A 16,632-nucleotide genomic window follows, 5' to 3' on the forward strand; every position below is an offset into this window, starting at 1 on the left:
TGTTTTTCCTCCAACCACCGCCGAGGTACGAAGGGGTTGTCGGGATGGTGGCCATAGCTAACATGGAGTCCCCGGTAGCATGAGAGTGAGATTGCCGTTGCTAGTTGCTCCTGTCTTACTGCCTCATCATGTTGGTTCACTTATTTCGGGTCGGAATTCGGGGTGGTCCATTTCCAGGCTGGTCGCTACAATCCCTGCGCTTCCAGACGTTCTCGGCAGCCAGGTAAAAGAACGAGGGCTACTTAAAAGTGCGGGCCATTGACCAGCCGGCATCTCGCGGGGCCCGCCGGGAGGTGGAGTTCTGGGCTCGCGCGTGGCCTTCTGGGAGCTGTAGGCTATCTCGGAAGGAGTAGAATGTCACTCCCCAGGGAATTGACCTCCATTATTTATGGTGCAGTGTGGGTACCAGCAGGAGGCTCCGCAGGTCTGCACCTACTAGCGCAGAGGACGCTGCTGACTCCCAGCCGGTGGCCACACCCAGTCGGCACTGCCCATCAAGGGGCGCCACTCTTAGCCCGCGTCCGATCTCTGGAAATCCACCTCAGATCTGGACGTATCTGTAATTGGTATCCATAGACATTTACTATTGATGATGCTTCAGGATTAGCCGAAATTATTTTAAAGGATCAAAGGAGATTCCTTAGCTGGCGAGATGGTTCAGCGGGTAAAGAAAGGCACTTGCATCAAGCCTAAAGACCTAGGTTCGACTTGAGAACTCATTGGTAGGAGAAAGCAACTCCTGTAAATTATCCTTTAACTTCCATGACCCTAAACCCAATAAATAAATAAACACATACATTTAAAAAAAAAAAAGTTTAAGTAGTTCCTAACTGGGCTTAGTGGATCCCTGTGAATTCAAGGCCAGCCTGGTCTATAGCGAGCTCTAGGCCAGCCAGAGCTACATAAGTGAAATATCAGTAGCATTCAGGCTGAAGTAGGAAGGATGCTGGGAATTTGAAGCCAGCATGGGCTACAGAGTGAGTTCTGAGTCATTCCGGGCTACAGAGTGAACAAAATGAATCAAGAAGTGATTCTTAGAGCTGGATGCATTTGTCAGGAATCGAGTCAATCTGAAATGAGCCTCTAATCCCATTTTCTCAGGAGGCTGAGTCTAAATTCAGTACAGTAGAATGTATATCATACATTCTAAGTTCAAAGCCCTGGACAACTTTGTAAGATGCTGTGTCAAAATAAAGAGTAAAAGGGCCATTCATTCAGATGGCTCAGTAGGGAAAGATGTGCTACCAACATGACCCCCTGAGTTTGTCAGTCCTGGGACCCACACATGGAAGGCAAGAACTGACTCCTGCAAGTTGTCCTTTGATCTCCACTCACTCACTCAGGCACAGGCACACACAAATAAATTAAATGTAATAAATTTTGAAAATAAGGAGTAAAAATTGGACTGGGGACATGGCTCAGTGGTAGAACATTTTCTTGTCATGCCTGAACCATAGGCTCAATTCCTAGGGTGGAAAAAAAAATCTGATCTATTCTTGGTAAGATTAAAAAAATAAAAAATAAAAACTCCAACTCACTTTGGTCCAGAGAGAAAAATAGGTTGAAGCCAAGCAAGAATCCAGAGTCTGTTTTTGGGGAGTAGGGGTTTGTTTGTGTGGGGTTTTTTTTTTTTTTTTTTTTTTTTTTTTGGTCTTTTTATTTTTTTATTTATTTTTATTTATTTATTTATTTATTTATTTATTTATTTTTGGTTTTTCGAGACAGGGTTTCTCTGTGTAGCTTTGCGCCTTTCCTGGAACTCACTTGGTAGCCCAGGCTGGCCTCGAACTCACAGAGATCCGCCTGGCTCTGCCTCCCGAGTGCTGGGATTAAAGGCATGCGCCACCACCGCCTGGCTTGGTCTTTTTATTTTTAAAGACAAGGTTTCACTGTGAAGCTCTGGCTGGCCCCGGGCTCTCTATGTAGACTAGTTTGACCTTGAACTCACAGAGATCCACCTGCCTCTGCCTCCTGAGTGCTGGGATTGTAGGAATGCCCTGCTACCCAGAATCTGGAATTTAATTGTAAATATTCTACAAGAAGCAACTGTTTCCCTAAGAGGTCTAAAGGAAGATTGCCAAGGGTGGGTGACTATGTGGAAAGCCCATCTATTTGATGGAGGGAGGGCAGACACTAAGCTAGAAGTACCAGTGCTGGGAAGCTGTCCGCCGGTTGTTGGCAATCGCCATGCCTTCTTAGAGTCTTGGTTGGGAGATGAGAGTAGCTGGAAAGTAGCCATGGTAAATTATTAATGGTTTGAAAACAGCCTTTAGGAAAGAATGAGGGTGTTGATAATATTTAAACCATCAAGAGACACAAGGTAAAACCAAAAACAATGAATGTGTTCATTTCAATTCACAAAAGGGATTTAGCAGTCAGGGTCATTTTGAAAAGAATATAATAGAAACTGTCAGAACACATGTTTCAAAATTAAGACAAGTATTTTGTGAAACCTTTCTGCTTTGGCACACACACACACACACACACACACACACGGAGTACTGGATTGTGCTGGAGCATTGTACTAAGTTGCAATGTACAGTGCCAGTCACAGTGAATCTGTATGTTTGCGAAACATGGCAGTAGTCGAGTCAGCCTGTACTGCATCTCTAACGAGGATATGCATGGCGCCACAAACATCTGCGCAATAGACATCTCATATCCCAGAGATTTCCTAAGTTCTGGAGTATAAAATATGGCCTCTGGCCCCTCAGTAAGATACTGTCCAATGGAAAATTAGGACAGTGGTACAGAAGGAAAAGAAAGTTAGTTTTGTCTAAAACTGAAGATAGATTGACTTAAGGCATAGTGGAAAAAAACTTCAAACAGGCAGGTGGAACAGAGTTAAGCGCAGGTTTGCCTGAGAACAAAGGGGGGGGGGGTGAAAGATATAATAAGGAGGGTCTGGAAATAGGAAAAGCCATGACACTGAAGACCAAGCAGAGCCTTACTCTGGATCCTTATTTCTTTTCCATTATGTCTTGGGGGTGGGGGGTGGGATGTGTACAATGAGCACAGGTGTCAGAGGCCAGAGGGATCGGATCCCCTTGAGCTGCAGTTACAGCAGTTGTGAGCTTCCTGATAGGCATGCTGGAATCAACCTCAGGCCCTCTATAAGAGCACTACACACCCTTAACTGTTAGTGAGGGCTCACTTTGTAGGGCTTTGAACTTGAAATCTTCCAGCCTCAGCTTCCCAAGTGCTGAGATTCCAGAAGTGCACTGCCACACCCCACTTGCATATCCCTCGTCATTGGTCTAGTCTGAGCATTCCTCTGTGTACCTTTGGCCAGATAACTTCTGCTCCAAACAGGTTCCCTCGGTCCCGTCCTTCCCCTCTGGCTCTTCTCTGCTATGGACTCTAAAGTACAAATCTGATTTTATTACATCTTACCCTAAAAACCACAGAGGGTCCTGAACAGCCTGCCTGGTGGTCTTCTCATGTCCAGGTGCTTTGCAGAAACTGGGATGACTGCCCTTCCGAGGCACCTGTTTCCTCTCCCTCCCCATGTGCCCTGTCAAAGCTACATTGTTGCTGAAACTCTTCTCCTGCTGCAGAAGCTCCTGCGAGCGTTCCTTTGCCTCCCATCTCCACTCTCCGGTCTGAACGTGGCCAGCACCCATTCACCAGTGCCTTTTCTGATGCTTTTGTAGAGCACAGCAGCACCTGCTCTCTGACCTCTAGTCCCCACCCCACCCTTGCCCCAACCAGCATGACCCCGGGAAAAGGAGCTTACTTTGCCCAGCTTGGACAGCTCCATACTCTATGGCACAGTAGGTTCACAGATGTTGTAAGCAGTTGAGTCTACATTTCCATTGTATACACATGAGACCTAAGGGAAGAAAGGGCTTCACCATCCAAGATGATGACGAGATCAGTCATTTGCAGGTGTTCTTTCTGTTTCCTCTGTCCCCAGTGGGAGAGGAACATACGGTCCTTTGTCTTCATGCATCAGGCACTCAGGTCCTGCCTACGGGAGGTAAGGTAATGGGATGAAATAAGTCCAAAAACTTAGAGCCTCTCTGGCCTCGACCACCACACATAGCCTTGGCATATCAAATTTAGGACAGTAGAATGAGCCTGGATTCTGGAACCAGACAACAAAGTTCCCTCTTGCCCACCCCATCCCTGGGGACAAATTATACCACCTCTCAGTTGTTCTTTTTACCAGGTGAGAATAAGGGCATCTTCCAGGGTCAAGGACTGTGGACCGTCAGCTCACTCTTGCTAGGTCATGTCTGCCGTGTTGATTACCTTGCACATACGCAGGGCCAAGCACAGAGAAGCTCATCGCCACGATTCTCCCTGAGCCTTCCTCCAGGAGGCCTGATCTGTCCCTGTACAGGAGGCCTCTGGCCGGCCACTCCGAGTCTCCTCTCACCTTGTCAGGCTGGAGACCTGCACTGAGCAGGGTGCTGGAGGCTAAATGGGGGCCTTGCTGGCTGATGCTGGCTGGAAGACAGTGCTAGGGGAGAGGTTCTTAAGATTGTACTCTGATAGCCTTGCATTCCACTGTCACTACAGATGTGTGCAATGTCTTATAAACCAAAGTTGCCTGAGAATGTCCCTAAGACATTCATTCTAGGTGAGGTAGCGCATGCCTGTAGTCATAGCTACTCAGGAAGCTTGAGCCAAGAGGATCATTTGAGAGCAGAAGTTCAAGGCCAGGCTGGGGAATATTAGAAGATCTTATCTCAAGAGTGAAACAACACCCACCAGTGGTGCCAGCACTCGGGAGGCAGAGGCAGGCAGATCTCTGTGAGTTCAAGGCCAGCCTGGTCTACAGAGAGATTTCCAGGACAACAGGACTGTTTCACAGAGAAATTCTCCCTGTCTTGGAAAAAAAAGAAAAAGAAAGAGTAAAATAAAATAAAATCATCCCTGGGAGGGGCGGCAGATGAAATGCTGTTCCAGAAGGCTCAGCCAGAGCCCAGGGGGGTGGTTAGTCTTTTGAAGGACAGCCAGGACCACAGCTGTCAATACCTTTTTCTGTCTACAGGTCCTCAGATGACCGGTTCAGCTCATGCCTCCTCCGGGCAGTGGCCCAGCTGCGGTCACAGCTCCGGGCTCACCTCCCTCGAGTCCCACCAGCTTCCCGACGGAGCCCCTCTGTCTGGTGTTGGGTTGGGGGGACCTTGGTGGTTCCTGCAGTGCTCTGGCAACACCCCCGCCTCTACCTTATAGCACTGTGTGAAGCCGAAGGGTCCCCTCCTGCCTACCCCACGCCCAGTGCCCCGGAGCTGCGTTTTAACTGGAAGTTCTTCTGGCATTTCCTTCACCCCCACCTGCTGGCCCTGGGGGTAGCCATTGTGGTGAGACTTTCCCTGTCCCTCCATGTTCAAGCTCAGAAGGGCCTAGGGAGCTCCAAACGAGTTACACAGGGACAGCGTCCCTGCCTTGTGGAAACAGCAAGGGCTGCCTGGGCTCTGGGGCATCAGGACGACCTGTGCAAGGGGACTGAGTTTGTGGGATATGAGAACTCGGGAGGCTGGAGGCCTGAACTTTAACTCTCAGAGAGACACCTACTTCTGTGACCACATGAGCAGCCACAGTGTGGACAAGACAAGGCTCAGTAAGGGGAGAGGAAAAGTCAAAGTCAGAGCTGGGGAGGGGCGAATATGGTCTCCTCTCCAAGTGTCTGTTCCCTCTGTCCCCATTCCAGCTGGCCTTGGGTGCGGCACTAGTGAACGTGCAGATCCCCCTGCTCCTGGGCCAGCTGGTGGAGATTGTGGCCAAGTACATGAGGGACCGCGTGGGGAGTTTCATGTCTGAGTCCCGCAGTCTCAGTACCCAGCTGCTCCTACTCTACGGTGTTCAGGTACAGCCCTACCAATAGGAGGGCCTGGGGCTCACAGCAGCCTTCCTGGGGCCTCCCTGAGTGCCAGGCCTCTCTTACAGGGCCTGCTGACCTTCGGATACCTAGTGCTGCTATCGCACATTGGTGAGCGCATGGCCATGGACATGCGCAAAGCCCTTTTCAGCTCCCTGCTCCGGTACTGCCACCTGTAGGGGGTGGGGCCAGGGTGACTGATGGCTCCCTGGAGATCTAGGAGGGCCAAATCCTGAAGTAACATCTCCCTGTCTTCCTCCACCTGCTACCATCATGTCTTACTGCCAGGCAAGACATTGCTTTCTTTGATGCCAAAAAGACAGGGCAGCTAGTGAGCCGCTTGACTACCGATGTGCAAGAATTCAAGTCATCCTTCAAGCTTGTCATCTCCCAGGTCAGTGGTTCAGGCCCCTGTGCCCCAGCTCTGACATCCTGAAATTGCATTGGAACAAGGCAGTGCCCCTGCCGGCTCTTAGTAGAGCGAGACTTCCAGGGGCCTGAGGAAGGTGTTCGAGAAAGGAAACAGTGAATCTGGAGGGAAGCAACTAGGACAGTGTCAAGGTCAGGACAGGCTGCTGCTCCGTGCTCTGAAACCCTGACTCCCCCAGAAAGCCATTTATGGGCAATTAGGAACCACCCTGGTAGGAGCAAACTCCCTTGACCCAGCCTGACCCCGTTGTGCCCATTGCTGGTCAGCATTGAACTCGTGCATGGCTCTAGTGCATACCGACAGCCCACCCTGTGTGCCCCTCCATCCCCGGGCCCCAAATTTGCAGAACACTGGCCCATGGCAGTCGGTGTATTCCTGTGCAGTTCAGTGTGTCCAGAACAGAAATAAGCAATGGATTTGTCTAGAGTAAAAAGAGTATGGCCTGTGGACATTCTCACCCATCCATTTCACAACTGGTGATCAGGTCCTGGATAGTCAAGAAGGGTTTCATTTAGTAACCAGTGACTGCCCCAGAACCTGCAGAGCTGTACCCATCCCACCCCGAGCAGAACACCCACCACCTGGTGCTGATGCTCCAAAGCCTCCTCTCACTACTCAGGGACTGCGCAGCTGCACCCAGGTGATTGGGAGCCTGGTGTCCCTGTCTATGCTGTCCCCACGCCTCACACTGCTGCTGGCCATCGCCACACCTGCCCTCATGGGAGTGGGCACCCTGATGGGCTCAGGTCTCCGGAAGTTGTCTCGCCAGTGTCAGGAGCAGGTACTGGAATTCTCGACATGTCCCCCTTGTTTCTTCTAGTATCTCTGGCCCATTCTCCTTGACCCTCGTTACCCCTCTTCCTGTCTATAACTTACTCCTTGTTTATCTGTCTCCATGCAGGTTGCCAGGGCAACAGGCGTAGCAGACGAGGCCCTAGGCAATGTTCGGACTGTGCGGGCCTTTGCTATGGAGCAGAGGGAAGAGGAGTAAGTTCTGGGAAGGCAGAGTACAAAGTGGGTCCATCTCTGTCACGTACCCTCCCTGTATTGGCCCTCAGCCCAGCTGCTTCCTGAATGCCCAGCCTGGCTTTTCTTTCCAGACGCTATCAAGCAGAGCTGGAGTCATGCCGCTGTAAGGCAGAAGAGCTGGGCAGGGGCATTGCCTTGTTCCAAGGGCTCTCCAACATTGCTTTCAACTGTGAGTGAATGATGCCCTGCCTGGGGGGTGGAGGGCATGTGGGCATGGGCTAGGTGAGAGCAGAGATAGGCAACAGACAGTCTCCACCTGCCCAGATGTTCCTAACATATTAAGTACCTTCGTTTGTGAGATGTCCCAGCTACTAACAACTGCAGGAAACTAGAGAGTGATATCGCTTAGCTCATAGAGAATACTACAGGGCACCTTAGGGAGTGTGTGTGTGCTCCGGCCCCTCCCACTCCTGGTTATTTTTGTGCCACTGGGGCAGAACCAGGACCTCAAGAGTGTTAGGAAAACATTCTACTACTGACCTGTCTGACGTGTCTCTCCAGCCCTTTACAGTTTTCATCTTTTTAAAAGATTTTTATTTATTTATTATGTATACAGAGTTCTGTCTGCATGTATGCCTGCAGGCCAGAAGAGAATTCATCATTACAGATGGTCATGAGCCACCATGTGGTTGCTGGGAATTGAACTCAGGACCTCTGGAAGAGCAGCCAATGCTCTTAACCACTGGGCCATCTCTCCAGCCCATCATTTTATTTTTAAATTTTAAATTACGTCTACATGTGGGTATGTGTATGTGAGTGCAGGGCCCCAGAGGCCCCCAGAGCTGAAGTTACAGGCAGTTATGAGCTGTCTGATATGGCTGCTGGGAACTGAACTCAGGTCCTCAGCATGAGCGATATGTGCTCTTAATTACCGAGTCATCTCCCCAGCCCTTTTATTTTTTTTTTTTTTTTTTTTTTTTTGGTTTTTCGAGACAGGGTTTCTCTGTGCAGCTTTGCGCCTTTCCTGGGACTCACTTGGTAGCCCAGGCTGGCCTCGAACTCACAGAGATCCGCCTGGCTCTGCCTCCCAAGTGCTGGGATTAAAGGCGTGCGCCACCACCGCCCGGCCAGCCCTTTTATTTTTAGATAGAGCCTCATTAAGTTACCCAGGCTGACTTTAGACTTTTTCTGTATCCCTGGCTGCCTTGAACTTGTGATCCTCCTGCCTCAGCCTCATTAGTGTTACAGGCCTATATCACTACACCTGGCCTGCCCATCTCGATTTGCAAATGAGGAGTTCAGGCCTGAAAGTCAGTGGGTGGCATGGGGGTGGGGGGGTAAGACTCAGGACTCAGCGCTCATCTCTTGCCACTTCCTGCCTCACTGCCTGGCCCTTTCCACGTAGGTATGGTCTTGGGCACCCTGTTCGTCGGGGGCTCCCTTGTGGCTGGGCAGCAGCTAAGAGGAGGAGACCTCATGTCCTTCCTGGTGGCTTCGCAGACGGTACAAAGGTGAGTGGGGAGCACTCTCATCTCTCAGTAGTCCTGTTGTCATCCATCCCATCGTGCCCCACCCCCCACCCTTCCATAACCCTGCTTACTAGAACAGGGGTGCCAGCATGCTTGGGGGAGGGGCTACTGCATAGCACTAACCCTGCCTTGTCCCCCAAGGGAACGCAGAACAGGGAAGAGCTCCAAAACTTCCACTAAACCTTCCTTGGCTTCACTGAGGCTGTGTTCGGGAATGCAGTCAGCATCATTAGCTTTCTCGACAACCCTCAAGTGTTCTTGAGAAGCTCCCAAAAAAATTAATTGTGGTGAAATAGACAATGGAAAATTTATCACCCTAGCCATTTTTTGTTGTTGTTGTTTTGTTTTTTGTTTTGTTTTGTTTTTTGAGACAGGGTTTCTCTGTGTAGTTTTGGTGCCTTTCCTGGAACTCACTCTATAGACCAGGCTGGCCTCGAACTCACAGAGATCCGCCTGGCTCTGCCTCCTGAGTGCTGGTATTAAAGGCGTGCGCCACCACCGCCCGGCCGGTTGTTTCATTTTAAGTATCACTTCAGTAGTGTTGTGCATGTCCCAGTGTTTTTAGCCACCACTGACACTGTCACCTGAGCTTGGTCTTCCTCCAAAAGTGAGACTTCACTCCCCTTAAACACTAGCTCCCATTCCTTCCCAGCTCGGGCACCCTGCTGCCTTCTGTTCCTGTGACCCTGACCACACTAAAGAGCACACGGAAGGGCAGCCACACATGATCCTTCCCTCTGTGCCTGGCTGCTTTCGCCTAGCGCAGTGCCTTTGGGAGTCCATCCATGTTGTGACCTGTGTCAGGACTGAGTACCCTGTGGATAGACTATCCTGGACAGGCTTTTTAAGGGCTGCCTTGGCCTCAGACCCCCTCCCCGACAAATGCTACCCATGTAGCGTTCATTTCCTTCCTTAGCTCAGCCCCATCTACCCTGCGTGGCAACTCAGAGCTCATCTGTCATCTTGGGCATAAGGCTGGGGCTGCCCTCACAGGCCTCTAATCTACTCCTCTCTTTCTCAATGAAACTCAAGCACTTCCTGTTGTTTTCTACCTTGCTTTCCCCATACATAACAGGTAGTGTGTGTATGTGTTTGTGTGTGTGTGTGTGTGTGTGTGTGTGTGTGTGTGTGTGTGTGTTATGATAATTAAAGAGTGAGCATGCTATAATAAATAATTAAAGAGCAAAGACATATTAGCATCAACCATGTCAAGAAGTGCCCCACTTCTCAAATTGGTCCTTCCCTACAGAGATGACACTTTTTGTTTGTTTGTTTGAGACAGGGTTTCTTAGAGTAGCCTTGACTGTCCTAGAACTCACTCTGTAGACCAGCCTGGCCTCGAACTCACAGAGATCCGCCTGCCTCTGCCTCCCGAGTGCTGGGATTAAAGGCGTGCACCACCACCGCCCCGATAGAGGTGACACTCTTGATCCCAGTGGTACCCTGTCCTTTCCCAGAGTCCTATCTTGCCGTTGCTGTAACTCCAAATTTTCTTAGAGAGTGGTTTAGTGTCTGATTGATAGTGTCCAGTGTGAAGTAAGGCCAACCTTGAGGATGGTGGGATGGTCTCATCACCACCACAGCCAGAGGTCTGCAGAGCAGAGTGCACCTGGTTCCCAGCTGCATGAACATTGCCCCTGGTTCTGTTTCTGCTCCACACCGGGGACCTTCAGACCCTCTGGTCCCAGAAGGCTTATCTGTCCTCTGGCCCAGCAGCTGTTCCTTCCTGTCTTTGGGATCTAGATGCTCTGATTGCAGAAGAGGTGGAGATTACCATGTCCCCCTGCTACCTTGCCTTCCTCGTGCTGACCTAATTCCCTGATCAGCCTGGACTCCAGCCCCTCATGATCCTTCTCGTCCTGTGGACTCAGTTGAACAACTTGGCTCTACTCCCTGGGCACACACCTCCCACCTTCGTGTTCTTACCTGCCCACTGTACTACTCAGCCCTAAGCAGTACTGTGCAGGGCAGCCCAAGGAGCAGCCTGCACCGTCTCTGGCCCCTGGGCAGGTCGCCATCACCAGCACCTGGAGGAATTGGCCTCCTTGCGGAGCTGTTGTGTTTCTTCCTGGCGTTTGCTGTGTATCCAGGGGGTCTGTGTATTGGAGCAGTGAAGTTCCAGCTAAGTGTTCCTTTTGGCAGAGAGTGGATGGTCTCCAGATAGGGAACTTGTCCAGACCAGTTCACTTCATCAGGCTACGGCTGGCCCCATTGTGCCAGCTCTCAGAGCAAGGTCAGCGCACTCCCATGAGTCATGTGTGTTTTGGATTTCAGTTGTGGTTGGCCCCCTTGCCAGGCTGTAATGGCTTCCAGGTCTCCTGTGAGTTGGTCCCATCCACATCCACAGATAACTCCCCCACTTAGCCCCGCCCTCCACAGCCTTCTACTCCTGGCAAGTGCCCATTGCCCTAAGCCTTCCACAACTGTTTCCTTGAGGGCTTTGGGGTGCTTGCCCCAGCACTGGAAGAAGTGAATTTGGCCCATAGCTTGCTGAGATAACAGTCTTTCCTTTTCTCAGAAAGGACCATTGCACACAGCGGCACATACAGTCATGGGTTGGCCAACCCACTGGGGACCGTGACTAAGGCTGTTGACTCATCTACCTCTTTAGCTCACAGTAGGCGACCAGCTCCAGCCCCGGCCCTGCCAAGACAAGGGAGATGACCCACTGTCTAGACAGATAAACACATGCCATCTCCAAACATACCCACCTTTAGGGCAAGCCCACAGTAAAATCTTGGCCAGGGAGTTTTGCTTTGGGGGCTCCCCAGGGCTTCCCCTTGTAGCCCCGTCTCTGTTTTCCTCTTTTTCTGAAAGGGCTTGACGTTTTTTCACCTTAATTTGAAAGTGAGTCCTTGTTTCCCCAGAAATCTAGCATTAGATCTGTCCTCCCACTGTGGATCCCTATCCCTGTGACCTCTGTCAAGGCATCTGCATAGGCAGGTCAGGTAGAGGTCATGGGATCCGTTATATCCCTTCTGGTGGACTGATGGCCTCCCTGATGCTGTGGGCCATCTTCACCCTGCATACTGAAGGCCTGGGAAGCATGTGGGCATACCATTGAGTCCCAGGCATTCACCCCACATCCACTGCCTCCTAGAGCACCCTCCAGATCCTGGCTTAGGCAGCAGAGTGCTGTTATCTTATAACTAGAGAGGGAAGAGAAGCTTAGTGATGTGGTGTCGCAGGGCTCCTGTAGCCATAAGATATTGGGGCCTTCTCTGCACTAGCCCTATGTCCTTGTCTCTCCTATCACAACCTTTCCCTTCTCTCCGGCCCTTGTTAATACCTCTCCTATCTCTCTCTCTCTCTCCTGGCAGGTCTATGGCCAGCCTCTCTGTCCTGTTTGGTCAGGTAAGTGAGATTGTCCCAAGATGGTGTGTGTGTGTGTGTGTGTGTGTGTGTGTGTGTGTGTGTGTGTGTGTGTGTTGCTGTGAGAGCTCTGGACACACCACAGCCCTATCCAGTACCAGGAGCCCCAGTTTCTAATCTCAAACACAAACTGGATTCCCTCTGCAGGTGGTACGTGGGATGAGCTCAGGTGCCCGAGTCTTTGAGTACATGGCCCTGAGCCCCGGCATCCCATTGACGGGGGGCAGCTGCATCCCTAGCAAGGACCTTCATGGCTCCATCACCTTCCACAATGTCAGCTTCAGGTCAGTATTGGTGGGTAGGCTGAGAAGTGGACTCTTTTGGGCTGAGGATGAGAGGAAGTCAGGAAGCATTCTAACTGAATGCTCCTGTAAACAAGCCCCTGTTGGGGGACTTAGGAGGGAAGTAAGGTCCAGGAACCTGGTCTGATTGGGGCTCTCTTGACCACCCCAGCTACCCCTGCCGCCCTGGCTTTGAGGTGCTCAAGGACTTCACCCTGACGCTACCACCTGGCAAGATTGTGGCCCTTGTGGGCCAGTCTGGGGGAGGTAAGAGGAACTTCATCATCTCCCATCCTCTGGTTCATGTTTTGGTAGCCGCTTGGAGCACAGATGGTAGCAAGCCCTTATTGATGACTGCTCCTACCTGGGATGGGGTATCCTCCATTGCTACAAGGGTCCCTCTTTGCTGAGAGAGTCTCCAAAACCCTCTCTCCTCTCCCCACACCTCCAACCTCCCCCTCCTCCAGGAAAGACCACGGTGGCTTCCCTGCTGGAGCGCTTCTATGACCCCACAGCTGGCATGGTGACACTGGATGGGCATGACCTGCGTACTCTCAACCCCTCCTGGCTCCGGGGCCAGGTCATAGGTTTCATCAGCCAGGTGAAGGGCAGAGGCTGGCAGGGTCTGAGCAGCAAGCCTGGGCCCCTTTTCTTTCTTCTCTACTACGTATCTCCCGGATCCTCTGAGGATATCTGTAGCCTAAATGGTTACTAGCCATCCTCTGGGTCCAGGATGTCTCTCTCCCAGACAGACGCAGTTCTGTCCTTATACTCCAGAGCACGGACACAGCTTCTGTGGGCTGCAGTCTTAGGATCCCAAAGCAGGGGCACTAACACTGCCAGCAGCTACCACCCACCAAGCCCGACAAGGGACCATCTTTTCTCTGTGGGCTAGAGATAAAGCCAGCACACCACTAGGGGAGGGACAGCTGCCCACATGCAGGAAGAGACCAGAACTCAAACGGCCCCTATCATGTTATAGGGCCTGTCCGTCATCACCTTTGGTGAGGGAGTCTGTGTCCCCTGTGGGAAGGGCCTTCATTTCCTTTTAATGAGCAACCCTATCCTCACATGGTTAGCATCTGGCTTTGAACTTCGGACCCTCCCTGCAGTTGGGGTCTTCTAAAATAGGTCCCTGGTACACATGGCAGTCCCCAAATTCTGAGAGTGAACTCAGAGTATGGTCTGTAAACACCGTCTCTATGTGTTCCCATGCCCCTCAACCATGCAAGGAGCCGGTCCTGTTTGGAACAACAATCATGGAGAATATCCGATTCGGAAAGCTGGAGGCCTCTGACGAAGAGGTGTATAGAGCTGCACGAGAAGCCAATGCCCACGAGTTCATCAGCAGCTTCCCTGATGGCTACAGCACCATAGTTGGTGGGTCTCTTGGCGGGAAGCTGCTGGGTCAGCAGGGCAGTGGTGGGGCTCAGGGGCCAGGGTTCTACAGGCAATGAGCAATTCAGTGTGACTCCTGAGGGACAGCTCGAGGAGAGTCACACCAGGAAAGACCAGACTGTGGCTGAGGGGACAAAGATGGCTCTTTGGGGACAGAAGAGCTCCAGTCCATGTCGCTCAGACATAACAGACTAGATAGGGCTCTGAGAGGAGACAGGATATAACAATGCAAATGGGAGAACCCTGGCCACAGGCACAAGGGACTTGTCCACTCTGGGGCCTACCATAGTCCCAGACAGGAAATAGGGCTCCTTTCTAAACTGTCCCTATTCTTTTGGTTCCCAGGACACCCCAGTTCTCTTGCACTTCGGTGGCATCTCTCAGCACAACAGGCTGGCGTCTTGTGCAGGCCTCCCTGTGTCAGGGTGCTAGAACATACATCGGCACACCAGCTCGTGCCTGTGACAACCTGAGCCTTAGATGGTCGCCCCCACAGCTCTTCTGTCCATCTTAGGGGCTGTGTGTATCATATAGAGGAGATGGACTATCCAGCAACTTGACTGTGCTTCAGAATGTTCCATTACCTCTCGAGGCTTCTCAGCTAACTGACTGGGACCTCTCAGGCTGTGCCAGTCTCTAGCAGTCCCTTCAGGTCCTAACATAGCTGTGCGTACATGCTCAGGGCTCTGTGCTATTCTGGTGGGAGGCCCTTGTCGTCTCTCCCAGTTGGTACTTCCTGTACTTTAAATTCCAGTGTCCCTTGCTGTTGGGCTTCCCAGGACTGCTCCCCTTACTGACCTGTGATCCTGCCATCACTTTGCAGTCTCTTGAGGTTATATGTGGCTCCCAGGATGTCAGGTGCCTCTGTGTTTAACATCTTTGTGTTGTGCTGCCCATGCCTGGTTACCAAATGGTCTTACTACAGCTGAGGCCAGGATCCAGGAATCATTGTTGCTGTGGGCACCTGGTGGGAACTGCCCACCCAGATCTGAGACCCACCGAGGAAGGGACACTCATACAAGACACTTGTGTTTCATGTGCGTTATTATATTATGTGCATTATTATGCTGGAGCACTCAGACTGACAAATATGCACATGGGGTAGGGGTGGAGTCCTTAGAGGAGCCTGATGGAAGCTCATAAGTATCCAGGGCCCATGGCCTACCACCTCCAAGGGTGGAGCTGAGGGTCACTTCAGATCCTGTCCCCTCTTTCCGTAGGTGAGCGGGGCACAACCTTGTCTGGTGGCCAGAAGCAACGCCTAGCCATCGCACGTGCCCTCATCAAGCAGCCCACTGTGTTGATCCTGGATGAGGCCACCAGTGCACTAGATGCAGAGTCTGAAAGGGTGGTACAGGAGGCACTGGACCGTGCCAGTGCTGGTCGCACCGTGTTAGTCATTGCCCACCGGCTCAGTACTGTCCGTGCAGCGCACTGCATCGTCGTCATGGCCAATGGCCAAGTCTGTGAGGTCAGTCGGGCTGGGAGTGGGCAGGGGCTCAGGTGGCCTAGCTAAGCTATATGCGCACCTGGCTTGGCTCCAGGTGCTTGAGGTCATGTTCTGGGAACAACATCCCAACAGACCAAGGTCTTCCTGTCCTCAGATAAGCTCTGACCTCTGGGAGAGGTGAGCTGCAGGCTCCCAGGACCAGAGGATGTGGATGGTGTTAATGAAAAGTCTGAGGCAGAGCTTGCCACCCAGGGGCTCAGATACTGCATCAGGGACTTTTTTATTTATTTGTTTTTTTTGTTTTTCGAGAAACCTATACAGGTTTTTCTGTGTAGCCCTGGCTTTCTGGAACTCCCTCTGTAGACCAGGCTGGCCTTGAACTCATAGATATCTGCCTGCCTCTGCCTTCTGTTGCTGAAATTACCGGTGTACACCACTACCATCCAGCTTTGTGTCAGGGACTTTTATGGGAGCAGTCAGGGGCAGAACCTCAGAGCACATGGATGTCTATCTCACAGCCCCAAGCTGAAGAAGAGACATCAACTGAGCAGGAGGTGGCATTGACCAATAAAGCTGTGCCCAAGGTGTTTTGTTTAAAATGAGCCCAGAGTTGTCAAGTGTCTCTAAATGGGGCATCAGCTTAAGTGGCTGTGAGCCTAACAGGTGGTGGGGGCTGGGGCTCAAAGTTTAGCTCTGTTGAATGACCCTCTTTCTGTCTCCAGGCTGGGACCCACGAAGAACTTCTCAAAAAGGGTGGGCTGTATGCAGAGCTTATCTGGAGACAAGCCCTGGATGCCCCACTGACCTCGACCCCAACTGCAGAGAAGCCTGAAGACCCCAGCAGCCACCAGTGGAAAGCCTGAGAGACCCCCTGGGGTCAGGTCACTGCCAAGAATCAGTCTGGCGCTGGAGCTCGGCTGGGGACAGAGCCCCTGAAGAGCCAGTGTGCGGGGATGTAGCCTGCACTCCTGCTCCCTTAAAGTAACTGGGCCTGGCAGCTGGGCCGGGAAGGCGGCTTTCCGCCCACCTGCTTCTGCCGTCCTGCCTCAGCTCTGTGGTTACTGGGATGTACATGATGAGGCAAGTCCCTGAGGCACCTCTGATTGACCCTTTCCCTCTGACCCAGTTCTCCACAACACTAAGGTTATTCAGGCCCTCACTCCAGGGGACTGAAAATTCATGGTCTGGCCAGGCCTAGTCAATGGGCTGTAATCCAGGCACTTGGGAGACTGAAGTAGGAGGATCAAGGGGTTCAAGGCCATCCTGGGCTACATAGACCCTATCTCAAAAAAAACCCTAAATGAATAAATATAATAAAAGAAATTTTTAAAGGAGGCTGAGGCTGTAGCTCATTAGCAGAGTACCTGGCACAT

General features: G+C 51.6%; 1 protein-coding gene across 2 annotated transcripts; it reads left to right on the forward strand.

The window, feature by feature from the left end:
- Positions 1 to 11: 11 nt before the first annotated feature.
- On the forward strand, positions 12 to 16,594 carry Abcb8 (ATP binding cassette subfamily B member 8). 2 transcript variants are annotated; one of them, XM_052722172.1, is made up of 16 exons: positions 12 to 223; positions 5,000 to 5,312; positions 5,663 to 5,818; positions 5,899 to 5,993; positions 6,119 to 6,224; positions 6,880 to 7,041; positions 7,162 to 7,247; positions 7,361 to 7,458; positions 8,635 to 8,740; positions 12,079 to 12,112; positions 12,278 to 12,414; positions 12,584 to 12,678; positions 12,879 to 13,012; positions 13,644 to 13,791; positions 15,030 to 15,280; positions 15,982 to 16,594. In XM_052722172.1, the coding sequence occupies exons 1-16, from the start codon at positions 129 to 131 to the stop codon at positions 16,120 to 16,122; spliced, it is 2,157 nt and encodes a 718-aa protein (XP_052578132.1). In that variant the 5' UTR covers positions 12 to 128; the 3' UTR covers positions 16,123 to 16,594. The 2 variants fall into 2 exon arrangements, with proteins under 2 accessions (XP_052578132.1, XP_052578133.1); XM_052722173.1 differs by lacking the exon at positions 5,000 to 5,312 and having other exon boundaries at positions 65 to 223.
- Positions 16,595 to 16,632: the final 38 nt, after the last annotated feature.

The sequence above is a fragment of the Peromyscus californicus genome, unplaced genomic scaffold (assembly GCF_007827085.1).
Source record: "Peromyscus californicus insignis strain IS unplaced genomic scaffold, ASM782708v3 Scaffold_6__1_contigs__length_162567912, whole genome shotgun sequence".
NCBI lineage: Eukaryota > Metazoa > Chordata > Mammalia > Rodentia > Cricetidae > Peromyscus > Peromyscus californicus.